Here is a 27,719-nt window from a genome sequence, read left to right on the forward strand (position 1 = left end):
CCTTGCAGTATAGGATGCTACAAAGAAGCTTTTTGTGAAAGGAATTGGGGATGGTGGGCAACTTTTTTTCATTACTCAGATATTTTTAACAAGATGACCGTCCGAGCATTCACAATATAAAAATCAAATTGCATATGCTTTGGTTTGATTATGTAAAAACAGAACACCAACTTGTCATAACAAAGAGGCTCTTATGGATTATCAAAAGGGAAAAGAAGCATTGCATAGTAATATAGCCTCACTGTCATTATGATTGCACGCACACCCTCATTTGCTAAAATTAATGCATAGCTTCACCTCATTTAGATATTCATTAGAAAATTTGGAGTATTATTATTATGATGCTTACTTCTAGAATGCTCATTTAGTATTCTTTCATATTTTTTCTTTTATTAATCTTATCTCTAAGTATGGAGAACGGCGGAGCCATGATGCTATAGGCCATGGTCGGTGCATGAAGTCTTTAAGATGATAAAGTTTACACAGAAAGAAAAGACACCTATTACAGAGAGAAACAATACCATGGAGATGCACTTCAGAGTTCAGAGAGCAGCTTCTGGATAGGAGAAATCATATTTCCTGTACAGAGCCTCGATATAGGGAAGAGATAAAAAGGGAATTCTGGTTGAGCAAACTCAATCTTCTATCCTCTTTGATTTTTTGTTTCTACCTAATGATGAGAAACTTTATAAACTTTGCCCGAGTGAAGAGAGAGACTAATAACCATTTATATGGTGTGTCGACATAACCTTAGTCATGAAAAGTCCACATGAATAGACTCTTTAATTTCTTTTAATTCAATAGCATTTATGAATGTATTGGGTAAAAACTAAAAATGCATAAGTTGGGAAAAAATGACACATTTGGAAAACTAGAACACTTCTAATTTTATGAAAATCAGTAGCTTGATTAAATATATTAGATATTACCTTCTAATTTTAATTGTAAACTTTAATGATTTAAACTTTAACCTAATGACAATATTTAAATTTTATTTCATAATGACATAAATGAGGGGTAATGTGGCTTTAAAAGATTAATTTTTAATTAGGCATCGTTCACTTTCACAAAACTTTTCATCTCATCTCATCTAATTATTACAACTTTTTTAAATTCACACACAAAAAAAATAACAATTCAACTTTTTTAAATAAAAAAATAATAATATTAAAAAAATATATTTTAACAATATTTTATTCAACTTTCAACTTTTATCTCAATTCATCTCATCTCCGAAAACAAACAAGCCCAACATACAATTGAATAGTTAAAAATGTCACATCACTCTAAAATGCATATACACACACGCAAATTGGCTTATCTTCCTTTGTATATTTGTACACAAGGTAATATAGGACTTAAGGACTTAAGACGACTCTACTGTGTACTACATTGTCCTCCATCCTTATCCAAGATTTAACCGAGAAGGGCTTCTGGGTGATTTCTAGAATTCTAGCTCCTCTAGCCCAGTCTCCATAGCCACCATAACCAGTATGTCTTGCAAAGCACAGCCAGAGTTTCTCACTGGGGCAACACCAGTCCAATCCATGGTTGTGTCCAACAAATATTGCCTGCCACAATGAAAAGGGAAACAGGGAAACAACTCAGCATGATTTGCACAGTTAGGGATACTCTTGCTCTTATGGATTCGATGGTTTGCACAGTTAGGCATGTTTATAGGGAAGGTAATAAAGTTGCTGACTGGTTGGCTCGGAGTGGGGCAGCTGGTCTTAATATGGAATGGAATATAGTTGGAGAATTGCCTAGGATCCCTCGAGGTTTACTTCGGTTGGATAAACTTGGGTTACCTTCTTTGAGGTGCTGTCAGAATTAAGAATTTTGTTTCTATTTGGTTGTTGTGTTGGTTTGGTTATATCTTATTGTATATGCTTCTTGTGCTAATGGTTTTTTTGCAGGTGAGGATTTGTTTTGTTTTATTTTCTCTAGAAATACTAGGTTTTTTTAAATATCTGGTTTCGGAATTTTTTATATTGTAACGCCAGGTATTGGTATGTAACCACGGTTTTCCTCTGCCATAAGTGAGAGTTTATTAATATAATCGGGACGGGATCACTCGTGGACAGGTGATTCTCTGCTCTTCATCAAAAAAAAAAAAAAACTCAGCATGAACCCGTTTATGTCCATCAGTCCAAAGCCACATATCAGGATTTCATTGTTGTAGAGCTCAAAAATGATTATGGTACCATCTACGCATAAACAACATTTACCTTGACTGAAGGCCTTTTAGTAAGAAGTTTCATGATACCCAATTCAGCTTCTTGAGCAGCAACACCTTCCTTGTTAATTAAGCCCACGCAGGGCTGGTGTATTCCAAACCATGGAGCAACCTTCTTGTATGCTTGACTTGGAATGTGCCAGAATATTAGCTCAGGCACTCTGTCAGATATAATTAATTCGATGGACAAGAAATGGAGCAAACATATCAATAAAATCAGAATATATTCTATCTAATCGGTGAACCTCAGCATAGTCAATTACAACAGTTCGCCACAATAAATTATTTTTTCTTTTTCATTCTCTCTTAAAGCAAAAACATCACCAAGGTTCCTGGTCTTCTATGCTTTGTTTCCTTTTTCTTTGGAACCATTTAACACAATGAAGTATAATTTATATATTTAAATCTTTTTTCCAAAATATTGTGTTCTGCAGTAATAAGGTTCACTGAAAGCAAGTTCAAAAGAGAGTCGTGTTTGTATTCTTCCACGTACCTTGAGTCAGGGTTGATCTCTTCAGATTTATGCTGGAACCAATCTGCTTGGGCACTTGATATAACTTCTGGGTAGGACCCACCGCCAGAATCTAAAAAGTACAGGTACACCACTGGTGACTTTGGACCGTCTGATGATGAGACTTGGAGAACATAGTTTGATACACTAGGCCAAAGTTCTTTAGGACCATTTTTGGAAAAAGATAGTGCATTATGGTCAATCTCGTGTTTCATCAACTCCAGACGATGTGTGCCTCTGAAGCTACATGCTTCTGCTCCTGCCAAATATTATGGCCACATTAGAGACAAGATAAGATCAAATTCTTTTAATTCCTTCCCCCATGAGATAATATCGACATAGCTGCATATTAACATGATATCACTTTTTATATTAATTACTCTAGACTAGAAAAGCTACAGTGTTTTGCAGCTATGATCATGGATTATATAAAACAACTTAAAAAGTGGAATGTATATCCAACTTAAAGGGGGTTAATCATTTGCTTCTGTACTTCCCATATTCTTTATAATTGCCTGCATGAATAGGCCAGCACTGATAGGCAGATGCCTGAAACAATGAAAACAAACCATAATTCTAGGAAACACAGACAACCCAAGGCTCCATTCCTGTTACTAGTGATGACTGGTTGCCAATCTTATTTACTCAATATTTCAAACTTCATGCTAACCTGAATGTGTTGAGTTCGCTTCTGGGCAAATAAGTCGAGGAATTCCAGGGGCTGAAAACCATTCCATTGGCCATTCAAACAGTGCGTCGTCATGGTTTCCAAACACACTGGCCCATGGAATACACCTGGATTTTGTTGGAGAGATTGCCTGATCCCAATACAAGCTGGCATTTGCAATTAGTATATTATTTGCCGTAATGACATCTCCAAGGTATATAACAAAATCTGCTCTACAATCAATTCATTAGAATTTTAAACCAACCAAAAGAAAAAAAACAAACAAATGTACAAACAAAATGAAGGAATCGAAATATCAATAACACGAACAGAATGAACTTGAGATCTACCACAGGAGATAGTCATCATGCGATAAACTGTTGGCAGCATGCTAGTACAGTGTTAGATGGAAGATTAAGACTGTATTAAGATTCCTACATGTAGTATTTAGAGGGAAAAAAAACACATTAACTCAAAAGGTCAATAACTAATTCATAGAGTTCTCATGCCTTTGGATGATTCTTATTTTTCCTGAAAAATTCAAGAATCTATTCCAAAGGCAAGTTGTTAGAAATGGGAAATGAAAATCATTTATGTCTAAGTGGCACCAGCATGCCTTGATACCTTTTCTGCTCCTGTGGGCTAACGAAGAGGGACCAGGTAAATGAGCCGACTTAGAAAGAACAAGAACAACATGTTGAAGAGCTAACCCACACTAAGTTGCAGGTGCAGAAATAAGGAGGTCTAACAAAACATATTGAAATCCTTCCAAAGGGAACTAAAAAGGGTGCTCCTCTTAAGAGATAATCATCTTTATAGAATGTCCTGGTTGCAAGAGTAGATCAACCCCAGAGAAACAAACAGGGAGACCAGTGCGTTCCAAGGTGAAGAGTAGTGATTTAAGAGTGTGATCATATAAAATTTTTTCTTGTCCCTCAAAAGTTTAAAAAATAACTACCAATAAATCTACAGTAACATATTTTTTATAAATTTAAAAATCCATATATTTAGACTTATCCTAAAATCCAAATTTTAGCCCCAAATCTTTTCCAAATTTAAATTTTTCTTAAAAAAATCTAAAACTTTGACCTCAAAAAGTTTTTTTTTTTTTTTTTTATAAGTAAAATTTTTTATTAATCCACGTAAAAAGGCAATGTCCAAGTACATATGAAGTATACAAGAAAAAGCCTAGTTACAAACTACACGCTGCGGAAAGTAGCATAAAAGTCATTAAAATTCCCTCCATTCAATACAATAGAAGAAGCCCAAAGCAACAAAGTGTGATAGAAAAAGGCCCTAAAACTATCGGAGAGCGTTCCCTATTTTCAAAACATCGACCATTTCTTTCAATCCATGTGCACCACATCAAAAAGTTTTTAAAACTCAAAAATGAAAAAGATTTTTATCTAGCAAAAAAAAAATTCATAACATATGACATTTTTCTATTCTCTTCAGACCATTGTTAGTCTTTTCTTGTTCTCCTTTTCTTTTCTACACGACTTTTATCCATTTTTTCTTGAGCTCCCAAAAAAGAAATTTTGTATTTTTTTCTCTCTTCTCTCCATTCACAACTTAGAAATGAAATGTTGAATATACTAATTCTGAAAGGAACAATTTTGATCAATAAAATCTTGTTTACCGATCAAAAATTGTTTTTGAAAGGAACAATATAACCATTTTAACTCCCTAATTCTGGTATGGGCACCTCACTAGGACGCACATGAACTAGTTTTTAAGTTCAATTGTCCCAGAATTGTGATGCCAGACAACCTCCCCCTTACACCGACTGCTTTGTGAGCGATCAAAAGTAAATTTTAGAAAATAAATTGATAAAATACACGTGAACAATTCTACTCATCAGCTACTATTTACTCCTACACCCACACCTACAACTTTTTTATAGGGTGTGAGGTGTTTTTCTGTGAGGAATTTTTCCTTGGATGCGGGTGTGAGGCAGTGAATAGTGAGAAGCATTTTTCAATACACATGACATTGTAATTATTAATAGAAAACAAAAAATTGACTGAAGGGGCAATCAAATGGTACATTGTTAAAAATAAAATAAAATGTGAACTATTATCTTGAAAATATGTGACTCTCTTGTCATGAGAGGTAGTAGAAATGATATTAAAATTACCTGGATTTTCATCGTCCAGAACAGTATTCATGACCTTTACAGAGTTGACGTCCTGGCGAGGCCCCCAGTCCGTCCAGGCGTTCTCTCCAAAATGCAGGTCAGAAAAGATAGCGATTTTGAAGGGTGCCCCCGCCCGCATTTGGAGGTTCTTGTACTTATTCGGCCTCGTCGGTAAGGCAATCACTTCTTGGTGTTTGAATCCGACGGCCAGTATGAAGTGGAAGCAGAGAGAGAAGCAGGCGAAGAAGAAGATCGTGAACTTGTCTGGGGTTGGGAAGCCGATCTCCATAGTCGGAGAGCAGAGAAAAGAGCAGGGATGGGTTGTTGCTGTCGACCAGATGACGGTTGCGGTAGGTATTGTGAACAGTGAATTTGTGGGTGGGAAGAACGCTGAAATGACACGTGAGGATTTGGGTATATTCTTTGGTTTTTTTTTTTTTGTACCAATTAGGAAGCTGTTGCAATTACGTCAATGATTCGTGTTTTCATGTGCTCCTCTTGCGTGCCTTCTACGAATCGATCTTAATAATTTGTTCACTGATAATAATTTTCAACTTTTTATGTCTCGTGTCAATTCGAATTCAACTCGTGAATCTTAAAAACAACATATCTCAAGGATGAGTTTGGATAGATATATTATTAAAAATAAAATAAAATATTATTAAAATATAATTTTTTAATATTATATAAAAATTTAAAAAAATTATAATGATGAGATGTTTTGTATATTTAAATCTGTTCTAATTTCAATACGTTAGTTTAATGCTGTCGGCTTGATATTGATGATGTCATAAAATTGTAGGCCTTATTACAAAGTACTCGAAGAATTGAACCATTAAATTTGCGTCCGAAACCAGACCTTCTCTCTCCTGAACTAGGAATAATAAAAGGAGCTCATGGGTTAACGCCTTTGACACGAAGGGGGAGAGGGAGATTGATGGAAGGAAGAAAATAATCGTCGTACTATATACAGTTGACGTTAACCCTATGCACTATGTACAAGTCTTCGAGAAATAATTATATATATGCCCGCCCATGAACAGCGGTCGATCTTTTTCTTATCTACCTACCCCGCCCACTATATATGTTTCTGCATTGCGTTCCATGGCGGCGTTGTAAATAGGAGTGTCAAATCGTGTTAACGGATTGTATTCGTATCGTGTCAAGATATGTATATTATATTGTAAAAGTCAATCCTAACCTGACCCGTTAAGTTTATCGTGTCAAAATTTCAAACCCTAACACGACTCAATAACATAACGGGTCATATCGTGTCAACCCGTTTTGACCTATTTATGTAAATGGATTGAAACAAACTCAAAATTAACCTTTTTAATCTAGTTAAGTTTAGCATAATTTTATATAAATGTTAAAATCACAATATCTATAAAAAAATATAAAACTAACTACAAGTCCAAAATTACAATCTAAACAATAAAAATATCGAAATTAAAAGCCTAACAATTTTATTTTTTAGGTATAAGGATATAATTGTAATTTTAACTTTCTTAACGGGTCATAACGGATTGACCCGTTATCAACCCGTTAAGCTATCGTGTCTTAACGGGTCAACCCGTTTTGACCCGAACCCGTTAAGGGTAAACCCTAATCCGCTTTTATCATGTCGTGTTCGTGTTGGATTAATAGGTCGTGTCACATATTGACACCTCTAGTTGTAAATGGGGAAACTTATGGTTGAAAATCTGAATATTAACGACGATCAAGAACATGAACTCCATAGCCGCCAGTAAGATTCATTACTCACAGCTATATAATATGATCAACTCATGTAAATAAATCTAGCCGAAATTAGAAAAAAGCGTCGCATATTATGTGACTCGAGTCGCCGAATAAATTTACGGGCCTAATTCATCTCATAAAATCGATTTTATAATATAAGATTGTTCATTTTTTATAAATATGTCTAAGATCTTATCTACAGACAATATGAGATTATTCATCAATCTCTTTTCTCATATGTAATCAAGTATTTTTTTCTTCTGATCCTTATCACAAGATAAATAGTGTGGATTCTATTAATCTTGTGATAATTTCTATATTATGAATAAATTCATGACTTAATTTATCTCATAAAATCAATTCTATAAAAAATAATATATTTATTTTTTATAAACATATCTAAAATTGTATCCACGTATGATATGAAATTATTCCTCACTATAGACCTCATCGGAAACAGAGTTATTCAATCGTCCATTTGTTTGAACTCTACAGAGTTGATAAAAGATCAAGATTTTACCTGGAGTTTCATCGTCCAGTACAGTATTCATGACTCTTGTAGAGTTCACGTCCTGGCCCGGTCCCCAGTCGGTGGACTCGGCTTCCCCGAAATGCAGGTCCGCGAAGAGAGCGATCTTGAAAGGCACACCCGGACGCATTTGAAGTGATGAATTTTCCGACGTCTTTGGTAGGGCGAGCACTCGGTGATCGTCGAATCCCTGCAAGCTAAGGAAGACGAACTGGAAGTAGAGAGAGAAGCGAGCGATGGAGAACATCATCTTCAACGGACTTGGGAACCTCACCATCGTCGTCGTACGTAGCCTCTCGTAGAACAGAGAAAGGTTGCGCAACGGGGGTATCAGCGAACGGGATGACGGGGTAGGCAGCTTACGTGGCCATTTTAAGGGGTTTGGTAAGTAATCTGTTGATCAGTCACATCCAAACACTTTCCCCTACCCTTTTTTTTTTCGAAAAATTAAATATCATATAGGTTAGGATGCTATTACTTGTCTCTTGTAGCCAATGCTCCAGCGAATACAAAAGGGGAAGTATATCGTGCTTTGATAATTTTAGGTTTCGTTTGGATCATTAATTTATTTTAATTTATTATTATAATTTTTTTAAATTTTAATATAAAATATAATAAATAATTTAATTTTTTTAAATTTTAAAATAATAATAATATTAAAAAATAATATTCTAATAATATTTTATCATCTTAATTCAATTCAATTTAACTCACTTTAATATCAAAACTCAACCTTAATGTTATTAATATTATTGCAAGACCTTTATCTTAAACGCTACCTCACGTTTAAACCGTCGGTTTAGATTAGAGATAAATTGAGATGATATAATTTTAAAAATTAAAAATTAAAAAATATATATTATTTTTTTATATTATTATTATTTTTAAATTTTTAAAAAATTAAATTGAAATTTAAAAAAATTAAATTATTTATTATATTTTATGTATAAATTTAAAAAAATTATAATAATAAAATAAGATAAGATGAAATACTTTTCGAATCTAAATAAAATTTGGCAAGAATGATTTCAAAAAATAATTAAATAAATAAATCCTATTTCTTGTCTTGTCCTACCTTTTATACTTTTGTTAAAACTTAGAAAAAGCAAATCGATATTTGCAAGGTTTGTCGAAATCGAAATCCTTAGATTAGAAGGGACGTGCCTTCTTCTATCATTCTAATGTGTCAAATTCTTTCTTTTTATTTTTTTAACATAAAGTGTCAAAATTCTAACGCGATATGAGCAGTCGATGCAATAATCTTGATTTGTCTAAAAGTCAAGGGGGAAAAATGTAAACTACTTGTTTAAAAAAGAAAATATTTATTTTTATTCTAAACATTATTTGTCTAAAGGATTTTTTGCTTCTGCTAATTAAATAAATAATTGATAAAATCACTTGAATATTTGACATTAATTGATGTAATTGAAATTTGAAATGATGAAATCAAAGGATAAGCTTTAAAAATAAAAAACCGACGACGAAACGAATAATTTTTTCTTTGAACTAATATGCTTGCATCACACGTATCAATAACCTCGGACGGTTCCCTATCCCTCATCACTTTTATGGGAATTCCTCAATTGCTTAAAGTCTGCGACTCCTTGCCGGATCAGACCACGCCTGCGGTATTAGCCACAAACCCACCTGCTATTTTCCCTGCAAAATCTGAAAATTGCAGATTCCGTCTCTGTTTGCTGCTCCAAACCCAGTTTCTGACTTTTTTCTTTTTCTCTTGCTTCACTTTTCTGGGTTCTTTTGTTTGGTCTTTGCGCGTGTTTGTCTTTGGGTTTACCTGTTTAAGTATGGGTCGTTGGAGAAAACAGCAAGGTGGAGTTCATCATAAAGAAACTCAGGGCACAAGATCACAGAACTGGAAGCCACCTGTGGGTATGTTTCCTATGTAGGTTTTTATAATTCTTCATTATGTTTTTTTCCTGGATATTAGAGGAAAAATTAGTTTTTTGTTTTCTTTATAAATGGTTCGTCTCTAATGAATTTTGCTTCAACAAAGTGGGTTTTCTTGTTCTTCTTCTCAGAACTTTATATAGCCGCCTCCGTGTGTATGTACGTGTGTAGTTGTCAGGTTTTGGGTCATGATATAACGTCTTTCCTGCAGAATTTGGGACGGTTTATGATCAAGGCGGTTTCTTATGATCATTAAGTATTGAGCTTTTCGTCTCGTTTGCTTCTTGATTATGGAGATTCGATATTGGATGTTGGAGGTGTTGTTACATCGCATGTATCGTGATGCTCCCTTCTTGAAGTTGGGGTGTTGTTGAAGTTTTTGGCTGTGAGACTTTATTTGTTTATGATCTGAAATATTTTATAATCTATATAAACACAATTTCAGATGCGACTGAAGTATCTTATAATCTAATTGGTATATAACAAAAGTTGCATCTATTAGTGATGAATCTTGATTCGAGATGTGTTGAAGGGATGTTCAGATTTTGGATGGGTTACTTGGTATCATGTTTGAGTTTGTGGCTCACCATGATATGGGGAGCATAAGATTAACAAGTATGGATATGCATATTGGATGTTGATTTTGAAAATATGATTCAATGATGGGGAAAGTGCACCAGAAATGGTAAATGACTTATAAACATGGAATCTGTGAAGGAGTTGTGCTAGTTGTATAAAAAGAGTTGCCTCGTATGAGGAATTTAAGATTAACAAGTATGGATATGCACATTGGATGTTGATTTTGACATAAGTGATTCTGGAAAAGTGCTCCAAAAATGGCAAATGGTGCTGGTGAACATGGAATCTGTGAAGGGATTTTGTTAATTGTATTAAAGGTGTTACTTCTAAGGGGGAAAAAAAAGCTGTACAAAAGGAGTTTCCTCACATTGCCTTTTCTAATATTTTACCTAATCCTTCTATTGTCATTTTCTGCTAGTTTCTCGCTCTCCTGTACGCACACACAAAAAGTTGCCTCATTTGGGGAGCATAAGATGATAGAAAAGTACAGATATGTTTATTGGATGTCAATTTTGAAAAAAGAGATTCAATGATGTGGAAAGTGCTCCAAAAATTGGCAAATGATGCTGGTGAACATGGAATCTGTGAATGGTGAACTTACGCACACTGGATGCTTTACCATGGTTCAAGGGGTCGAACCCCCTGCATATGGTGATTTACTATAAGGTTCCAATGACTTGGGGAGATCTTTTCTGTATTTTTCGAATCTCTTTCTATTCTTGTCAACTCTGATATTATCTTTTAGGAGCTGCATACTGCTGATTCTTTTTCTTACTTGAAATTAATGGATTATCCTTGCCTGCATGATTGAACTTTCCTTTTGTTCCTTTTGTTCCTTTTTTTTTTCAGATACTTGGCAGTCGTCTGTGCCTCCATGGGAGAAGAAATTCTGCACATTAATTGGTTCGGTTCCATGGAGAAAGCTCCTGGAAACCAAGAAGTGTATGTACCTCTATGACAATGTGGTTCAATGGAATGACTCTGCTGGTGCAGAGGCATTTCACAATGCAAAATTCAGATTTTGGGCAGAGATTAATGGCCTTCCGTGTGACATATCATTGCCTGACCCGGATATGTATATTGAAGAAGTAGATTGGAACTCCGACATAGATCCTGAATTACTTTTGGACTTGGAACAGGAGCCCAAGGCTCCTTTCGAGGAAGATGAAGATGAAGATGAGAAGGCTGCGGTTCTTGGTGATTCCCTGCTCTTGAACCAGTCATTTCCTTGCACTGGATGGGGAGAAGCTGAAGAGGACTTAAGAGAAGCCACTGACTTAGCTCGGCATCCCGGATATGGGGATTGTAACCAAGTCGTGGATAACAACAATAATCCTTGGGAACATAATTACGGTCAGAGGAATGAGGCCATGGAAGATAATGGATGGGGAAGTAATCAGAATGATTCATGGGGATGGAATCAGTGGAAAAGTAAGTGTAATGAGTGGGAGAAAAATTATAATGAGTCGGATAATGTGAAAGGTGAAAGAGCCGGTGGATATGGGGGAATGTGGGATGACAATAGCAGGAGGAAAGAAGTCTCTGATCGGTACATGTCAAGGTATAAAACTTCAAGGTTTCATGGAAATGACTATCAAATGGGTCGTGGGGGGAAAAATGGTAGGGGAAGGAGGACCATAAATTTTGCTTATGAATGACTACTCAGGAAAAAAAAAAAAACTGCCTAGCTTTTGCTGCTACACTACGGATTCAGCAGAGCTGGAAATCCATGGAGTTGGGAGAAGTTAATATTGTGAAGCTTTGGAGTATATAATATATTGTTGAGTTTGTTATAATATTCTTGGTTATCTGCATGAAGGATAGCGTGTAATAGCGTGATATACTCTCAGCCAAGTCCTCTCCATGCTCGGTTTAAGCTCTGCATTTTGTAGTTTGTTCGGGAAGATATTGCAGATTTTGAACATGGCTCGTGCCGTTGGGACATGCATTACTACTATGTTAGTTCGATAAACTTGGTTCTCATAAATGCGTTGCGGTGTATGTAAGAATCCTAATGCTGGTGTTGAGTATACTGTATTCGATGATGGTGAGAGAATTTTGAAGTATTGATGGAAGTTCTGAAAATATTGAGAATATTGAGAATGACTATCCTAATGTTCAGAATGTTGTGAATATTTCATTGAAGAGACATGCTACATATACAAGATCACACAAAAATAAATCTACACGTATAATACGATAGATTTACTTTACAATAAAAATAATTTTACAATTTAACGTATTACGTCAAATTATATTAATTTTTTAATTTATTTTTATAAAAAAAATGTAGTTAGAGCATTGAAATAATTATTCTAATGCCTTTTTTAATGGAATATATTTATTATAATTTTTAATGGAAAATTCTCAGATATAAAGCTTATAATTAAAAAAAACTAAGAAACTGAAAAAGAAGAAGGAAAAATCCCAATTTTCGTACTGGATCATATTTCCAGGACACAGCACAAGCGAAACACATGCGGCTTACCACTCGGTAGAAGAGAAAAAGAGCCTGCCTGATTTTTAAGCCAGAAGTGCCGCATCTCTTTTTCGTTAAAATTCCTTACGAATCCTGAAATCAGAAGCTGTTGCTTAATCCTCGAAAGGTTCGAGCTTCTTCACAAGAGAAACTACCCATTTTCTCTTGGTGATAACACCTCGACTCCGCAAGAGGTACGTCCTCTTTATCTCTTCTTACCAATGTTCACACTTAGAACGAACATTTTTCTACTTTTCTCCCGTTTCAGTTGTGGGTTTCGAAGCTCTGTTTTCTGTTTGGTTAGCGAGAAATTGTGGACACTTTTGGGCTTTTTTCTTAATCTTGTCACTCTTTTCGTTATGATTAACATATCGCAAGAAGAGGGAATGAAGAAATGGTAGTAGAGAACGTTGGAAAATAAATCGTAGGTGGCGTTATTCTCGGGCTGTTATCCGGAACACCACTTGTTTGTTAATTTGCCTGATTGAAATATTAGTTGTTTGTCTACTTTTATGATCTTTATAATGGCTGATGGAATAGACCCATTAAAACCTACAGAAGTTGTTTAATTATATTCTAGATTTTTAAATGCTGAGGTTGATTTTTTTATGCTTGGGTGTATGTCATTAGAACTGGTTCAAGTGAACGTATATTTTTATTTTCCTTTGTATTTTTCTTCAATGATGGTAAGAAGTCATAACAAATAACGGAGAAATGGAGTTCTGATTTTACTGTATAAGCTCCTTTTTTTATTAAACCTTTGATTTTTATTTTGATTTTTCTGTGACTAGGTACCATGGAAATCGACGAAGAAGTACCTGCATCAACTTCTCCTGAAGAGGTTTCTGATTTGGCCCCTGATGGTCAAACTGTTGTTTCTGCTGTTAACGCTGCTCCAGTCCAACCAATCCAACCAATAGTTCCTCCTGTGGTTGTGCCTCCTACCATTGCTCCCATTCCTCCTCCTGTGCCCCGCCCGTTGGCACCTCTCCCCGTCCGCCCTCCTGTTCTAAGGCCACCTGTTTCACAAAATGGTGAGGTGAGAATGAGTGACTCAGATTCAGACCATGATGACTTGGGCCCAAACCGAACTGCAACTGGTTCAACTGGGGAGTATGAGGTATCAGAAGAGAGCAGATTTATAAGGGAGAGGCAGGAAAAGGCAATTCAAGAGCTTTTGATGAAGCGGCGAGCTAAAGCTCTAGCGGTTCCTACTAATGACATGGCTGTCCGAACACGTCTTCGCAAGCTTGGTGAACCTATGACCCTTTTTGGAGAAAGAGAGATGGAAAGACGCGAGAGGTTGCGGTCAATTATGGCAAAACTAGATGCTGAAGGGCAGCTGGAAAAGCTGATGAGAGCTCATGAGGAGGAAGAGGCTGCAGCTTCTGCTCCAAAAGTGGATGCTGAGGAAGAAATTGTTCAGTACCCCTTTTATACTGAAGGCACAAAGTCTCTCTTGGATGCTAGAGTCAACATTGCAAAGTACTCTCTTGTGAGGGCAGCTTTGCGTATTCAACGCGCTCAGAGGAAAAGGGATGATCCAGATGAGGATGTGGATGCTGAGATGGATTGGGCTCTGAAGCAATCAGAGAATTTGGTGCTTGACTGCAGTGAGATTGGGGATGACCGGCCACTTTGTGGTTGTTCATTTTCACGGGATGGAAAACTGCTTGCTACGAGGTCTCTCTCTCTCTCTCTCTCTCCCCAAAAAAAATGCCCCAAAAAACATTTGTTTTGTCCTTTCTGGTCAAAGTGTTGAATTTTAAGGGACCTAATCTCCCTCCTCATTCCTAATTAAGTTTCAATTGGCAGCCTAGTGCAGAAACTTGTATGTGTCTGTAATGCAAATCTGGTGAATTTCGAGAACTTTCTTGTTGGTTAACACTTTATTGCCACTTCTGCTGTTTAACTTATTATGATTGGTTTAAAAGAGTACATGATATCAAGTCCTCAGTATTAGCCCTCCCCTTTCATAGGGTATAGGAATTAACACTAGTTGAGGAATGTCATAAAATAATCTCCATTGCAAACTTCTAATTAGGTGTTTGGTTAGCAGTGAAATATATTATATGGATGCCCTTATATTATGGTATCAGAAGACTTTTTTTATCAGTAAAAAAGAAACTTTATTAATGACAATAAGCATAGCCCAAGTACACAGGACATATACATGATATCAGAAAATTTTATGTGCTACCAACTAAAATGGTACATAAAACTAATGAGATTCCTCACATTGCTGCTTCTGTCAGCTCTTTAAGTGGAGTTGGTAAGTTGTGGAGCATGCCTCAAGTGAAAAAGGTGTCTACGTTGAAGGGACACACAGAGCGTGCTACTGATGTTGCATTCTCTCCTGTGCATGACCATCTTGCTACTGCCTCTGCTGACCGGACTGCAAAGTTGTGGAACACTGAAGGATCTCTCTTGAGGACATTTGAGGGCCATCTGGACCGTCTTGCACGCATTTCTTTCCATCCATCAGGGAAGTACTTGGGCACTGCTAGCTTTGATAAGACATGGAGATTATGGGATGTAGATACTGGTGAGGAGTTGCTTCTTCAAGAAGGTCACAGTAGGAGCGTCTATGGGATAGCATTCCACCACGATGGATCATTAGCAGCATCTTGTGGACTTGATGCACTTGCTCGTGTTTGGGACCTTCGAACAGGCAGAAGTATTCTCGCCTTAGAAGGCCACGTCAAGCCAGTGAGACTTGAAACTCATCTTCTTTTTTACTGTTTTTCCTTGTTTAGCCCCGGCAAGAAAGGGAGGGGTGTGGGTGGGTTGCAGTGTTATATATATATAAGTACTGTACATGCATGTTTAACTGACTCAATTATATGCAACCTTAATCTACTTTTTCAGGTTCTGGGAATTAGCTTCTCTCCCAATGGCTACCATTTAGCGACTGGGGGTGAAGACAATACCTGTCGAGTCTGGGATCTGAGAAAGAAGAAGTCTTTGTATACAATCCCAGCGCATTCCAACCTAATTTCTGAAGTAAAATTTGAGCCTCAGGAAGGATATTTCTTGGTAACTGCTTCCTATGATATGACAGCTAAGGTGCAGTTCCTTTCTGATCACCATGATTCATATGTGCAAATTGAAGCTTAACCTTTTATTTGTATTTCTTTTTTCCGGTTCCTATGCCGTTTACTTATCATTTCATCCTGGGTGTATATTTTTTAGATTTGGTCAGCTCGGGATTTTAAGCCTGTGAAGACACTTGCTGGACATGAAGCGAAAGTCACATCTCTAGATGTTGTTGGAGGTAAGTTCCTAACTGTAGAATGTTAAGCATATGCCAAGATTCTGTTTTCTTTTCCCATTTTCACTTGTTTAAGGATCTGAAGACATTGATAAATGGAGGGAAGTGGAGGTGCCCTCCCCCTCCAATTGCCTTATATCTTCTAGTATTTGGGTAGCTTTATTTTCAATGTATTCATGTTTTACACTTGCATATTATATCTAGCATTGTTGTCATCATATTTTATAATCTAAAATACTACAGGTCATACTTTTTGTGGGCTTAGTTTATTCTACAAAATGGTAGGTTTTCAAAAAAATTAATGTACCATGTCAGCTTAAGTTATTTAATCATTTCCTGGGTTTACCTGTGACAACGAGGTAGGGTATTTTCACGTGCTGGGTTAGTCTCCCTTATTGGTGATGATACGTTGTTATTGAAAAAGAAAAATGCTCGGATTATCCCCAAGTATATTTATTGTTCTATCAAAAAAGTAAATTTCCTGCATTTAAATGCAGCTTTGTTGATGGTTTCGTTACTTTCAGTAACATTTGAATAACAATTAGTCATTCAAATCAGAGTAACATAGCTGTATCATCTATGGCAGATGGGCGTTACATAGCAACCGTATCACATGATCGGACGATTAAACTGTGGTCTAGCAGTAGCAATGAGAAGGAACACGCTATGGATGTTGACTAGGTTGCTGAAGATGATAAATGCTGGTGGATCCTATTATGGAGTTACACTTTGAATTACGAGAGATATGCTTTATGGAAAATGAGAAGCTTTTGGTATTGCCTCTAGTATCAGTGATGCATCAGATGCATTTTCCTGAGTTTGGTTTTATCCACCTTTCTGTTTTCAAATACTGATCATACTAGGATAATTGGTTGCAAATAATTTTCAGAGGAAACATGCTGACAGTCTGATACTTTGTGTAACTTATCTTCTCAGTTATAGTCATGAAATCATCGAGTAAGAAAATAGCAGGAACCCTCTGCAGTGTTGAAACTTGAAAACTATATTTTGCTTTTTCCTCTGTTCTTTACACCGATACCGGATTGCTGGTTGCTGAGCAAAAATTGAAGGTTTCTTTACACGTATTGATGTACATAAATGTCTTAATAGAAGATATAGAGCCATATGGGGTAATACATGAAGGAACAACAGCGTTTGATTGAAACTGCAGACTCGTCTACAGTCAGCTCAAGCATTGGTGTTGCAAAATAAATCAGTTAATTGGTGCTTTATGAATCCATTCTTACCCAGCGAAAATGTTGGTCATACACAAACTAACTCTAAAAGGGCAAGCAAATTGTTAAAAGGGTCCCATTTATTCTTGAAAGGCCTGCCATTCATACACATGAGCATACATTCCCAAAAAGAAAGGGAAAAAAACCATGTCAACTAGGCAAGAATTTCTGCATCAATTATAACAAATGGTTGCATCACTAATCATAGTCTATAATCCTTAGTTTTAAACCATAAAAGTATATTAACTAATCGACAATAATCATATAACAAAAATATAGTGGTGACATGTCAGCAGTAACATGGTCTTTTACTGTGTCTTGGCTTTCCAGGAAGAGAACATGGGGCAATCGGTTCTCTCCTCCTGATGGGTTACAATATAAAAAGTAACTGTAAATTAATCTTACTCGGCATGATCTTCAAAAATGTCCAAACCGTACGGGGATTTGTGTGCTCCAGGTGAAAGACGTACTCCAGTAATTTTGGTATTTTAATAACTCTTGAAAGCAGGAGGTCATATCATACAACACCAAGGAAGCAGAGTTCCTTAGGTTAATTATTACAACCAGAAGACCATCTCTTTGACGTTGCCACCTCATTTGTACCAACCAGCAAGGAAATGCCTCAGCAAGAAACAGAGAAAGCATGCAATGGCCTGTTCAACATGGATAAAATTACACGAGTGGAGTGGAATCCAGTCAGCTTCATCACCAGTAAGTCAATCAATTTATAAAGCACTAGTAGTAATTGAAATAGAACAAAATGGTCTTTTGTTTGTAGTGGAGACCTAATCATAACTCAATAAAAAATACGAAGCCTAATTACAGCAGCATGGTTGTGTCAACTGAGCCGACATATTCGAAATAGGAAACTTAAGAAGCCAAACATGCTAATTGGATTGGCAAGATTTAGATAGGTCTTCCTGCATCGGGCCTAAAGAGAAGTCATATGACTTATTATCATGAACTCAGATTTAGAAAGATTTTCAAGGCAAGAACTGATGGTCAAACTTCTGATTGCGTATAACACACATATTGAGGTGATTGAGGCTTGAGCTCTTAACATTTGAAGATTACGTATGATAAAAATGTGCACATATGCAAAATATCAACAAATCACCTGGAAAACGAGAAGAACAATGCATAGTGAGTTTTCCGACATCCTGCCAAGTAGTCTCAAAGTAAAATTAACAAGCGTCCCATCATTTGTCCCGGTCAGCAGTCCAGTCTTAGAATCAAACCTGACAAGTGAAACAGATATGCCGTATATAATGAAAACTTTTCACATAAGACGTCTCTGGCAGGTCATAGAGAATAAATACAAAGGACACGTGAAGCTACCTAGGGAGACGATGTCGTGGACATGGAACCAAACCAGAAAGCTGAGAAAAAATAAACTAGGTTAGAGCCTTTTATCCAGCAGAATTCTAAACTATCAATAGGTTTTTTGCCCTCCTTTAGGAGGGGTGGGGTCAGGGGAGTTTATTGGACCAAACCTGAGGTAGCGATAAGAGGAAGTTCAAAACTTGAGGAGCAAAGAAAATCAGGAGTGTTTCACTGTATCAGAGATTTGAAAAAGACAACATTAATAGAGAACAAATAATCATGGTAATACATACATTATTGAAGCTTAGTGAACTTAAATTTGATCATGGTTATTGACACTAAGAAGGTGGCACTGATCCAGCAGAACTGGAAAAAGAATATCCCAAGATAGTCTAAATAGCACATTGAATCAGCAACCAAATGAGATTTAGATTGGATAATGATTTAAATCTTAGTCACACAGCCTAACTAGGTGAAGGAAAATCAACTGGAATGATTTCTCTTTGTTTTTTTTTTCTTTTTTGGGGGGGGGTGGGGTAAAATTCAATCCCTCACCCAACTGGAAAATTTTCACTTCAAACTCATCGGAAAAAAAAAAATAAATAAAAATCACTTCAAAACCTTGTCACCAATCAGTGCCTAAGGTCCACTTCTGTAAGTAAGACTGCAACCACACCTTTCCAACACGAGCAAATATTTAAATTCAAAAGTCCCACCCTGTGCATGGTTCCTAGGAAACTGGGGGAAAAAGACATACTTGATGCCACTGAAGAGACAAGCATGGCAAAAATTCGTAATCCACATTGAAAATTTGACTTTTATTTTAATTTTCTTGACCACTCCCTAATTTTATTATAGAAAACATTGTAACGTAGGTGTAAAAAAACAAGGAAAGGAAAAAGAGAGAAGATCCAACTTTCTGAAGCAGCAGTAGCACCTACAAGGAACTGTAAGTGAACACACCTAAAATGGCCTAAAATCCCAACTACAGCCATGGTCATCCCAGCAAAGTACGTGTAAGTATCTCCAACAAAAACTGAAGAAGGGTACCTATCATAAGCAAGGCAATAAAAATGTCAAGAAGATTTACTTAAATTCTAAGGAAGAGTGATCATAAGCAATTGTAAGGTATCACTACCAGTTGTAAGAAAGTAAACCCAGTGATGTTGCAAGTAAGGGCTGAACTAAATAAATCGAGAATGCATGGGCCTGCTTATACTCAGGGTCTTTAGATGCTCCAATTTGCATGATATTGTGTATCAAAATCTGCAAATTGCTAAAATGTGTCAAATTCTATAACAGAGTTATAATACAACTAGTTTACAGGCTTTATGCTTACAGCAGATGCAATGACAACTGTCTGCCCAACTTCAAGTCCATTTAAACCAGCATGGATATTTATAGAGTTTGTGCAAAAAACCGCCAAAAGCCCCATATATAGTTTATACATCCATCCTGTGACAACAGAAGATAAGACAGACTCGAAGGATAAACAACTAAACAATTAAGAACTGGGATTTAAAATCATCTACAAATTCATGGAAAACTGTTTAACCCAATCAAACAGTAAATAGCAATTTTTCTCAGAAGGTAGTGGGAGTGCTAAAGTTAAGTGCATAATCATGAATGCGTTTCAACAAGCAGAGGTAGATTTTCCTGATCCTGTCTTCGGCCCAGATTATTTGTTTACCAAAGCCTTAGAGAGAGAGAGAGAGTCATAGATATTTCAAAAGTGTGTATCTCTTTGTCATATCATTTCTTTACATCACAAGTCATACCTAGATCGAGAATCTGTAGGCCAACATATGGAATGAGAGGCTTTGGAATTATAATAGTTGTATGCCCAGCATAAGCCATCAACAAAGGAAGAGCAGCAAATGATGGTAGTAGTAATTTCCTGCTCTTCACAATCGCAAGGAAGCACATAAGAAATACAATCTAGATGGTAGTGGAAACAAATGCTTGCTGAGCAAACCGATCAAGATGACTGCATACTCACACTCTCCAGGGGACATCAAGGACATCATCAACAAATCCAAGTAATGTCATAAAGCAGATGGATGCCAATGCTGCATTGTACTCAACAAGCCACTGCATCATTGGTATGGTAAACACATAAACTTTTCTTCTAGTTAAGCATTTCAACGTTAACACGATGTTAGGAATAAGGAAATGATGAGCTGCTACCTTGAGCTTAAAATCAATCCAAAGAGGAGTCCTGATAATCACCAAAAGGATACTACAAGCTATATTGACTTAGAATGATAGATTAAAAAAAAAAAAAGACAGAAAGAAAGAAAAGACCATTTATTTGAAGTCAACACGAAAAAGCAAATCAGGGCTGAACTTCCACTCTCTCAAGCTAAGTGAAGCTGAAGAACAATCAGTGCTGCTATAAAGCATTATATGATCCTCACAAGTTTTACCCAGAGATTCTCTATTTTATAGAGAACCACCTATAGGTCACTTAAGGCCTCGTTTGGTTACACAGATGAGATGAGATGAGATCAAAGTTGAAAAGTTGAATAAAATATTGTTAGAATATAATTTTTTAATATTATTTTTGTTTTGGGATTTGAAAAAATTGAATTGTTTATTGTATTTTGTGTGGGAGTTTGGGAATGTTGTAATGATTAAATGAGATGAGATGAGTTGAGATGATTTGTGTGTAACTAAACGAGGCAGAGTGGACCACAGTGGTCTATAACTGAATATGGTCAGATTAGGAGAAAATGACAGAACAGTGCCTAATACAACTACTTGACTAAAACCCATTGAAACATCAACCATGGAGATCCTAGGCTAAAAAACCCATTTCACCATTATGCTCTACCTAGGTAATATGTGGCTAAACTAGATAGCATACTTTTCATGAGAGTCAACCAGCCACCCCTAGAAAAAGCATAATTTCTTCCATCCTGCAAGACAACTCTCCGTCCTTTCTATAACTGGAATCCAAACTGCACGGTCTTAAAAGGTGAATCCATAGGCATACCAAGAATCAGCAGAGAACCCACTTCACATTATAATCCTCCATGCTGTTTGATGAACTTCTCCCTCAAAGCCATAGCTGCCTTGATGCCACCAAAACCTTATCACCGCCACAGCACCAGCCTAACCTAACCACCATCCTCGTGAGTCACCCACATTGATAACCAACCAACTAGCCACCATCATTAACTAAATAGAGAACTGCAACGCAAGCCATATGTCCCCCAAAATGAAAACGGATATTTAATAAAATGAAAGCCATAGATATTTAGTAAGCTTTTAACAGATTTTCTAAATATAAGTTTTAAGAAACAATGACTGAAGTATATAATTAAAAAGCGCCATAACTTGAAGATCTATATTTTTAATTTCATCTATGTCCAAGTTTATAAATTGGGAACTTCCTTTTTTTTTTTTTATAAGTAAACGAGTATATTGATATGAATGAATAGGCATAGCCCAAGTACACAAGATGATATACAAAAGGTCACACCTATAAATCAGGAACTTCCTGAAAGATAGTGAACTTACAATGGAATCCGACGTGAAGTTAAAATATTGGAATACGATGGCCAAGACCAAGAAAACAATCCCAACAACAATACCCAATGACTCAGGCCTGAAAAATTTACAAAGTACTGTCATCAAGTTTAATAAGAGAATTTAAACAGATACATTAAGCTATAAAGGTTAATGAAGGAATGGAGAGAAAAAAGTTCAGAAAAAGAAAACAAAAGAAGAGAAAACAAAACATGGATATATTCATTGCTTTTCTTTGCACATGGCATTTTCCCATGGCAAACTTTGGAGTATTTCTGCTCCTATAGGTTACACATCCACCATCACAATCTGATTGCTTACTCTTTTTTTTATCGGTAAATAAGCTTTTATCGATCATAACGACAGGCAAAAGCCCAAGTACACGGGTCATATACAAGAGCAATGCCTAGGAGTGGTATTCTAGTGATACAAGAAACTCATGAATGTTCATGCCATTAAAATCAATTACAATCTGATTGCTTACTTATGACCTGTCAAATGTATACTACCAACTCCTGAAGCCATCGATTGCCGACAACATGGTTAGCATTTCCCCCTGACTTGGGCTCTTGCCTATTCTTATCATCAATATAATTTTGTTAAACGATAAAAATAAAAAAAAAAATTCCGGTTGTTAAAAAAGGAGATGAGACACAAGAAGATAAGGAGACTATGGGAGGTATTTCCTATGAGGAGGAGGAGAAGAAAAAAGAGGTGAATGCAGAAATTGAAAAGCTTTCTCTTATGGAGGAAATATCGTGCAGGCAAAAATCCCAAATTCTTTGGTTGAAGGAAGGCGATAACTGAAATTCTTTCACAAAATGGCAAACTCTCATCGTAGATTCAATGCTATTGAAGTTCTTCGTGATGGGGAGAATGTTCTTACCGATATTGGGGAGATTGAAGATCACATTATGAGTTATTATGAGAAGCTTTTTACGGAAGAACTGGAGACCAAAGTAAGATGGGCTGGTGTTTGAGTCCATTGATCAAATGAGTGCAGATTGGTTGGAGTGAACTTCTGAGGAAGAAGTTGTTCTTGATGTGGTTAAAGGTATGGCGAAGGACAAGGCACAGGGCCCGAATGGTTTTTCCATGGCATTTTTCCAAGCAAGTTGGGACATCGTGAAGGATGACATTATGAAAGTTTTTTGTGAATTCCTCTCGTTCCTGAAATTTGAGAAGAGTCTTAATACTACATTCATTTCTCTCATTCCTAAAAAGGCGGGTGCAGTGGAGATGAAGGATTTTCGCCCTATTAGCTTGGTAAATGGGGTGTACAAAATCATTGCCAAAGTGTTAGCAAATCATATTAGTGTGGTTATGGACAAGATTATATCAAAGTCTTAGAATGCATTTGTGAGGGGAAGACAAATTCTTGACTCAGTTCTAATTGCAAATGAATGCTTGGAAAGTAGAATAAGAATGGGTAAATCTGGAGTTTTAGTTAAATTGGACATGGAAAAGGCTTTTAACCATGTCAATTGGGATTTTCTTCTATACATACTTGGGAGGTTTGGTTTTGGTGAGAAGTAGCGTTCATGGATTAAACATTGTATTTCGACAGCCAGATTTTCGATATTAGTAAATGGCAATCCGGTTGGGGTTGCTAAAAGTACTGAGAGGATTTATAGGAATTTTCTGTGGGATGGTAATGAGGAGGAGAGAGAGTTTCATTTGGTGAGTTGGAAAAAGGTTTGTCCTCCGGTTTCTTCTAGAGGGTTGGGAGTGAGAAATTTAAAGACTTTTCAACAAAGCTTTACTTGGGAAATGGCTTTGGAGATACCATAACGAGAGCAATGCATTTTGGAGAAATATTGTGGATGTTAAATATGGGAGGATGTGGGGGAGTTGGTGCACGAATGAAGTTAGAGGAATGTTTGGGGTGGGTTTGTGGAAGTCTATTCAGCTGGGATGGGGGGACTTTGTCAAGAATTCCAAATTCAAGTTAGGGAATGGGGCAAAGATCTATTTTTGGCATGACATCTGGTGTGGGGATTCACCTTTTAAGATTGTTTATCCTAACCTTTTCAGGATTGCTAAAGACAAGGGGGCTGCAGTGGCTGATTCCTATCACTTTTCTAACAATTTGATTTGCTGGACTGTGGAATTTATTAGAGACGTGCAGGATTGGGAAGTAGGTGAAGTTTCTGATTTTTTAGGAAGATTATATGAGATGAAGCTTGATCAGAACAGGGAGGAAAGTCTGCTGTGGGCGCATACAGTTAATTCAAGGTTTTCAGTGAGTTCTTTTTATAAGGTGTTAACCAGTCATGGGGTCAAAGACTATCCCTGGAAAAGTATTTGGAGAGCCAAGGTGCCTAGTATGGTTGCCTTCTTCTGCTGGCTGGTGTCCCTTGGGAAAATATTAACTACAGACAACTTGAGGAAGAGAGGTTTTCTGATGACTGAATGGTGTTTTATGTGTAAAAAGGATGGTGAATCTATTGACCATCTTTTTCTTCATTGTCAGGTGGCGACATCGTTGTGGAATGAGATTTTTGCAAAGATTGGCATTTTATGGGTGATGCCTATGCATGTGGCGGATTACTTTGCTTGTTGGCAAGGTATCGAGGGGAGAAGTAACAGTACTGCAGTGTTGAAGATGATCCCCCTGTGCTTACTTTGGTGTTTGTGGTTAGAGTGGAATGGGAGGAGCTTTGATAATTGTGCACGTTCTATAGGGGAACTTAGGGAGTTTTTTCTTAGTACTCTAAGCTTTTGGGTGAAGAATCTTGTAAGGAATGGGAATGATTGTAATGTTTTGCTTTAGTTATATTCTGTTTTAGCTAGTAAGTAGGTGTTCTCATTTGTATACATTCTGTGTACTTGGGCTATGCCTATTTCCTTAGAATAAAATTTCTCTTATTAATTATCAAAAAGAAATTATAAGATAATTATTAAATTAAAGAACTTTAACAAACATTAAATTCAAGTCAAAGAAAGGGTGAGGATTCTCATGTAATTTTCAATAAAGAAGCATTAAAATATCAAAAAATAATAAAATTTGGTCAATCCACAAAACTTGGGATCTAGAACAATCGGCTCATAAAACTAAGTTGAGAATTCAACCTCACTTTATACAAATAGTGATAAGAAATGTTATACCAAAACCAAATCCTTAATATTGACGCTAAAATAAAGAATCCAACAGAAATCCACTTCCGAAAGCAAATCTAACACCAACCCAGTTGAAGTTTCAATCAAAAACCAAATCTACCTCGTACCCAGCTGAAAAATTTGACTTGCAAGTAAAATCTAACACCCGGACGGATCCTATGTCCAGTAAAAAACCGAACGCAAACAACAAGAACAAAAAGAGTAGAACACTCACACTCTGAGTGTGCCTGCATAGGTACCCCTTTTGTTGATATCGTAGCCAAAGAGATTGCGCCTAAGGACGTATTTGGAGGCCACAGGGATCATCTTAAGAGTGACGAAGACCCCCGCCAGGCTGACCACCGCATTTATGAGGATCGACTTCTTGAGGTCCCGGTCAATATTATAGTGGTGGAAAATGAGGTAACAGTACGGACCCAATAGCAAGAGCGAGAGCTTCAGAATGAAGCCCGACTTTAAATTTAGGGGCGCAGTTGGAGGCTCGGCTGGAACGGAGTCTTGGGATTTGGGTTTTTCTTGGACTTTAGCTTCTGTGGAAGCGTCTGCTGAAGCTCTCTTTCGAGCTGCCATGGCGGACTCACTCTCTAAATCTGACTCAGTATCCTTCGGATATGAAATGTTCCTTTGTGCCGGTATATCTCTCTTCTCTTCTTTAGATTCTCAAACTCCGTTTTGACACGGTCAGAATAGGAAATTTTCTCCTACGTCGACAAGGCTAATCAAATCTTGCCACATCGTCAAGTTCCCTCCACATCATCGTTGGGACCCGCCCCGAAAACCCGGTTGTTATATACGTTAAAGAAAGAAATATTATGCACTGAAACGATACTTGCACTCCTTTGAGAAGAAGTGAGTATAAATAACATAAATAATCTTAGATATAGATATGAGTTATGAAGTGTCATTTTTGTTTTTTTGAAAAAGTTGATTTTATTATTAAAAATTTAATTTTTTCATGATCTCATGTTTATTCTTTTTTTTTTTAAAAAAAATACTCAATATTTACGTACTGTGAATATCACTTCTCATATAGAATTCATATAAAAAATTAAATTTTTAATAATAGACCTCATTTTTTAAAAAATAGAGTGAGGGACTCTTGCATAACTTATAATTATATCTCACAGTACTCAATTATATATACAAATCGTAGAGTACTAGTAGTGAATTCAACAAATTTTGGTCAAAATTTGACTAAAAAATTCATTTTAACAAATTTAGTTGGCCACTTTTTAACAACATCAAATAACAAGTTCAACAAATCTTTCACTATTCTATTAAAATATTGATTTTAAACTATTTATTTATTTGAATTATTATTGTAATTTATTCTTGTAAATTCTTTATTTTAATTCTAGTGGATATTTTTTTATTTATTTTACTTAGAAATTTTGTTACTTAGAAAACTAATACGCATTTTACCTTAGGCATATATTCTATTGTATTCGTTGAGCTAGCAAGTGTTGTAAAACTGAGAATCGTAGTTAAGATTTTAAATTTTAATATATATATATATAGAGAGAGAGAGAGAGAGAGAGAATTATTTTGAAAATTCATATTCAAAAAGTCATCACAATGACCTAGGAGAGAAGCAAGCAGTAAAAAATAATGCATTTCTACTTAGGCGGGAGAGAAGCAAGCAGCTAAAATATAATATTTTAATCTAAAAATAATATCTAGTCAGCTCCTTTGGCTCAACAAATTTAGCTAGTGATATAATCTGAAGTTAAAATTATTATTCATTTGTTGAGCCCATTATTGCACTTTTGCACTTTAGCTATTATTTGACTAAAATTTAACTTTGTTGACTCCACTACTAGTATTCTAAAATGCACAAATCTCGTACATACTCTTTATAAAAAAGTAAATCACACCACAAAAAATATAAAAAATTTACTAAAACCCATATTTTTACGAACTGTTTACTCAAGACTTATATATTTATAACTTATACCTAACATTAATTCTCATACAGGATAGGTGGAGTTGGCTCAATTTTCTCTCTCAAGAGATTTCTCTTATCATTACTCTAGATAAATGCTTGGGACCCGATAATGGGTCCCGAGCCTTTCTCCCGATAGTTTTTTTTTTTTTTCTTCTTTTTAGTGATTTAGTAAGTGTTTTTCTATTGATGTTGTGACTTTTTTCTTAACAAAAAAAAAATGTAAAAAAATGTATGAATTTTTTTTTTTTTTTAAAAAGGCAGTTTGCCTTGTCTGGAGAATCCCACAGTGGCCGTAGTGCCACCCTTAATTTCATCTTTATATTATGTTTTCATAAAAGCAAAAAACATAATTTTGTTAGAATGAACAAGTTCTGCACATTACCTTTTAAAAAAATAATATTATTATTATGCCTCCTAATTTATACTACACTTTGCCCCTTGAGGTGACAATATGGCATTATAGTGTCATGTGACTTACTAAAAAAAATTAAAAATACATATTCAAAAC

General features: G+C 36.0%; 4 protein-coding genes across 6 annotated transcripts; 2 read left to right on the forward strand and 2 right to left on the reverse strand.

The window, feature by feature from the left end:
* Window positions 1–1,170: 1,170 nt before the first annotated feature.
* On the reverse strand, window positions 1,171–8,162 carry LOC109005241 (probable inactive purple acid phosphatase 16). 2 transcript variants are annotated; one of them, XM_035688492.1, is made up of 5 exons: window positions 5,552–5,985; window positions 3,418–3,642; window positions 2,730–3,006; window positions 2,229–2,397; window positions 1,171–1,571 (listed from the first exon to the last, which is right to left on the reverse strand). In XM_035688492.1, the coding sequence occupies exons 1-5, from the start codon at window positions 5,838–5,840 to the stop codon at window positions 1,359–1,361; spliced, it is 1,173 nt and encodes a 390-aa protein (XP_035544385.1). In that variant the 5' UTR covers window positions 5,841–5,985; the 3' UTR covers window positions 1,171–1,358. The 2 variants fall into 2 exon arrangements, with proteins under 2 accessions (XP_035544385.1, XP_035544386.1); XM_035688493.1 differs by lacking the exon at window positions 5,552–5,985 and adding an exon at window positions 7,812–8,162 and having other exon boundaries at window positions 1,205–1,571.
* Window positions 8,163–9,312: 1,150 nt separating this feature from the next.
* On the forward strand, window positions 9,313–12,452 carry LOC109005242. Of its 2 annotated transcripts, XM_035688491.1 has the most exons (3): window positions 9,314–9,448; window positions 9,625–9,710; window positions 11,157–12,452. In XM_035688491.1, the coding sequence occupies exons 2-3, from the start codon at window positions 9,626–9,628 to the stop codon at window positions 11,963–11,965; spliced, it is 894 nt and encodes a 297-aa protein (XP_035544384.1). In that variant the 5' UTR covers window positions 9,314–9,448; window position 9,625; the 3' UTR covers window positions 11,966–12,452. The 2 variants fall into 2 exon arrangements, with proteins under 2 accessions (XP_018839612.2, XP_035544384.1); XM_018984067.2 differs by having other exon boundaries at window positions 9,313–9,710.
* A 257-nt stretch (window positions 12,453–12,709) lies between these two features.
* LOC109005239 (U4/U6 small nuclear ribonucleoprotein PRP4-like protein) lies at window positions 12,710–17,136 on the forward strand. The gene is made up of 6 exons (XM_035688494.1): window positions 12,710–12,980; window positions 13,578–14,469; window positions 15,042–15,495; window positions 15,655–15,852; window positions 15,979–16,060; window positions 16,644–17,136. Exons 2-6 carry the CDS (start codon window positions 13,583–13,585, stop codon window positions 16,736–16,738), a joined length of 1,716 nt encoding a protein of 571 aa, XP_035544387.1. The 5' UTR covers window positions 12,710–12,980; window positions 13,578–13,582; the 3' UTR covers window positions 16,739–17,136.
* A 291-nt stretch (window positions 17,137–17,427) lies between these two features.
* Window positions 17,428–25,918, reverse strand: LOC109005240 (UDP-N-acetylglucosamine--dolichyl-phosphate N-acetylglucosaminephosphotransferase-like). The gene is made up of 11 exons (XM_018984064.2): window positions 25,481–25,918; window positions 22,138–22,225; window positions 20,615–20,706; window positions 20,394–20,512; window positions 19,955–20,070; window positions 19,754–19,881; window positions 19,579–19,665; window positions 18,786–18,846; window positions 18,631–18,671; window positions 18,410–18,530; window positions 17,428–17,945 (listed from the first exon to the last, which is right to left on the reverse strand). Exons 1-11 carry the CDS (start codon window positions 25,834–25,836, stop codon window positions 17,886–17,888), a joined length of 1,269 nt encoding a protein of 422 aa, XP_018839609.2. The 5' UTR covers window positions 25,837–25,918; the 3' UTR covers window positions 17,428–17,885.
* Window positions 25,919–27,719: the final 1,801 nt, after the last annotated feature.

The sequence above is a fragment of the Juglans regia genome, chromosome 3 (genome assembly GCF_001411555.2).
Source record: "Juglans regia cultivar Chandler chromosome 3, Walnut 2.0, whole genome shotgun sequence".
In the NCBI taxonomy this organism is placed as follows: domain Eukaryota; kingdom Viridiplantae; phylum Streptophyta; class Magnoliopsida; order Fagales; family Juglandaceae; genus Juglans; species Juglans regia.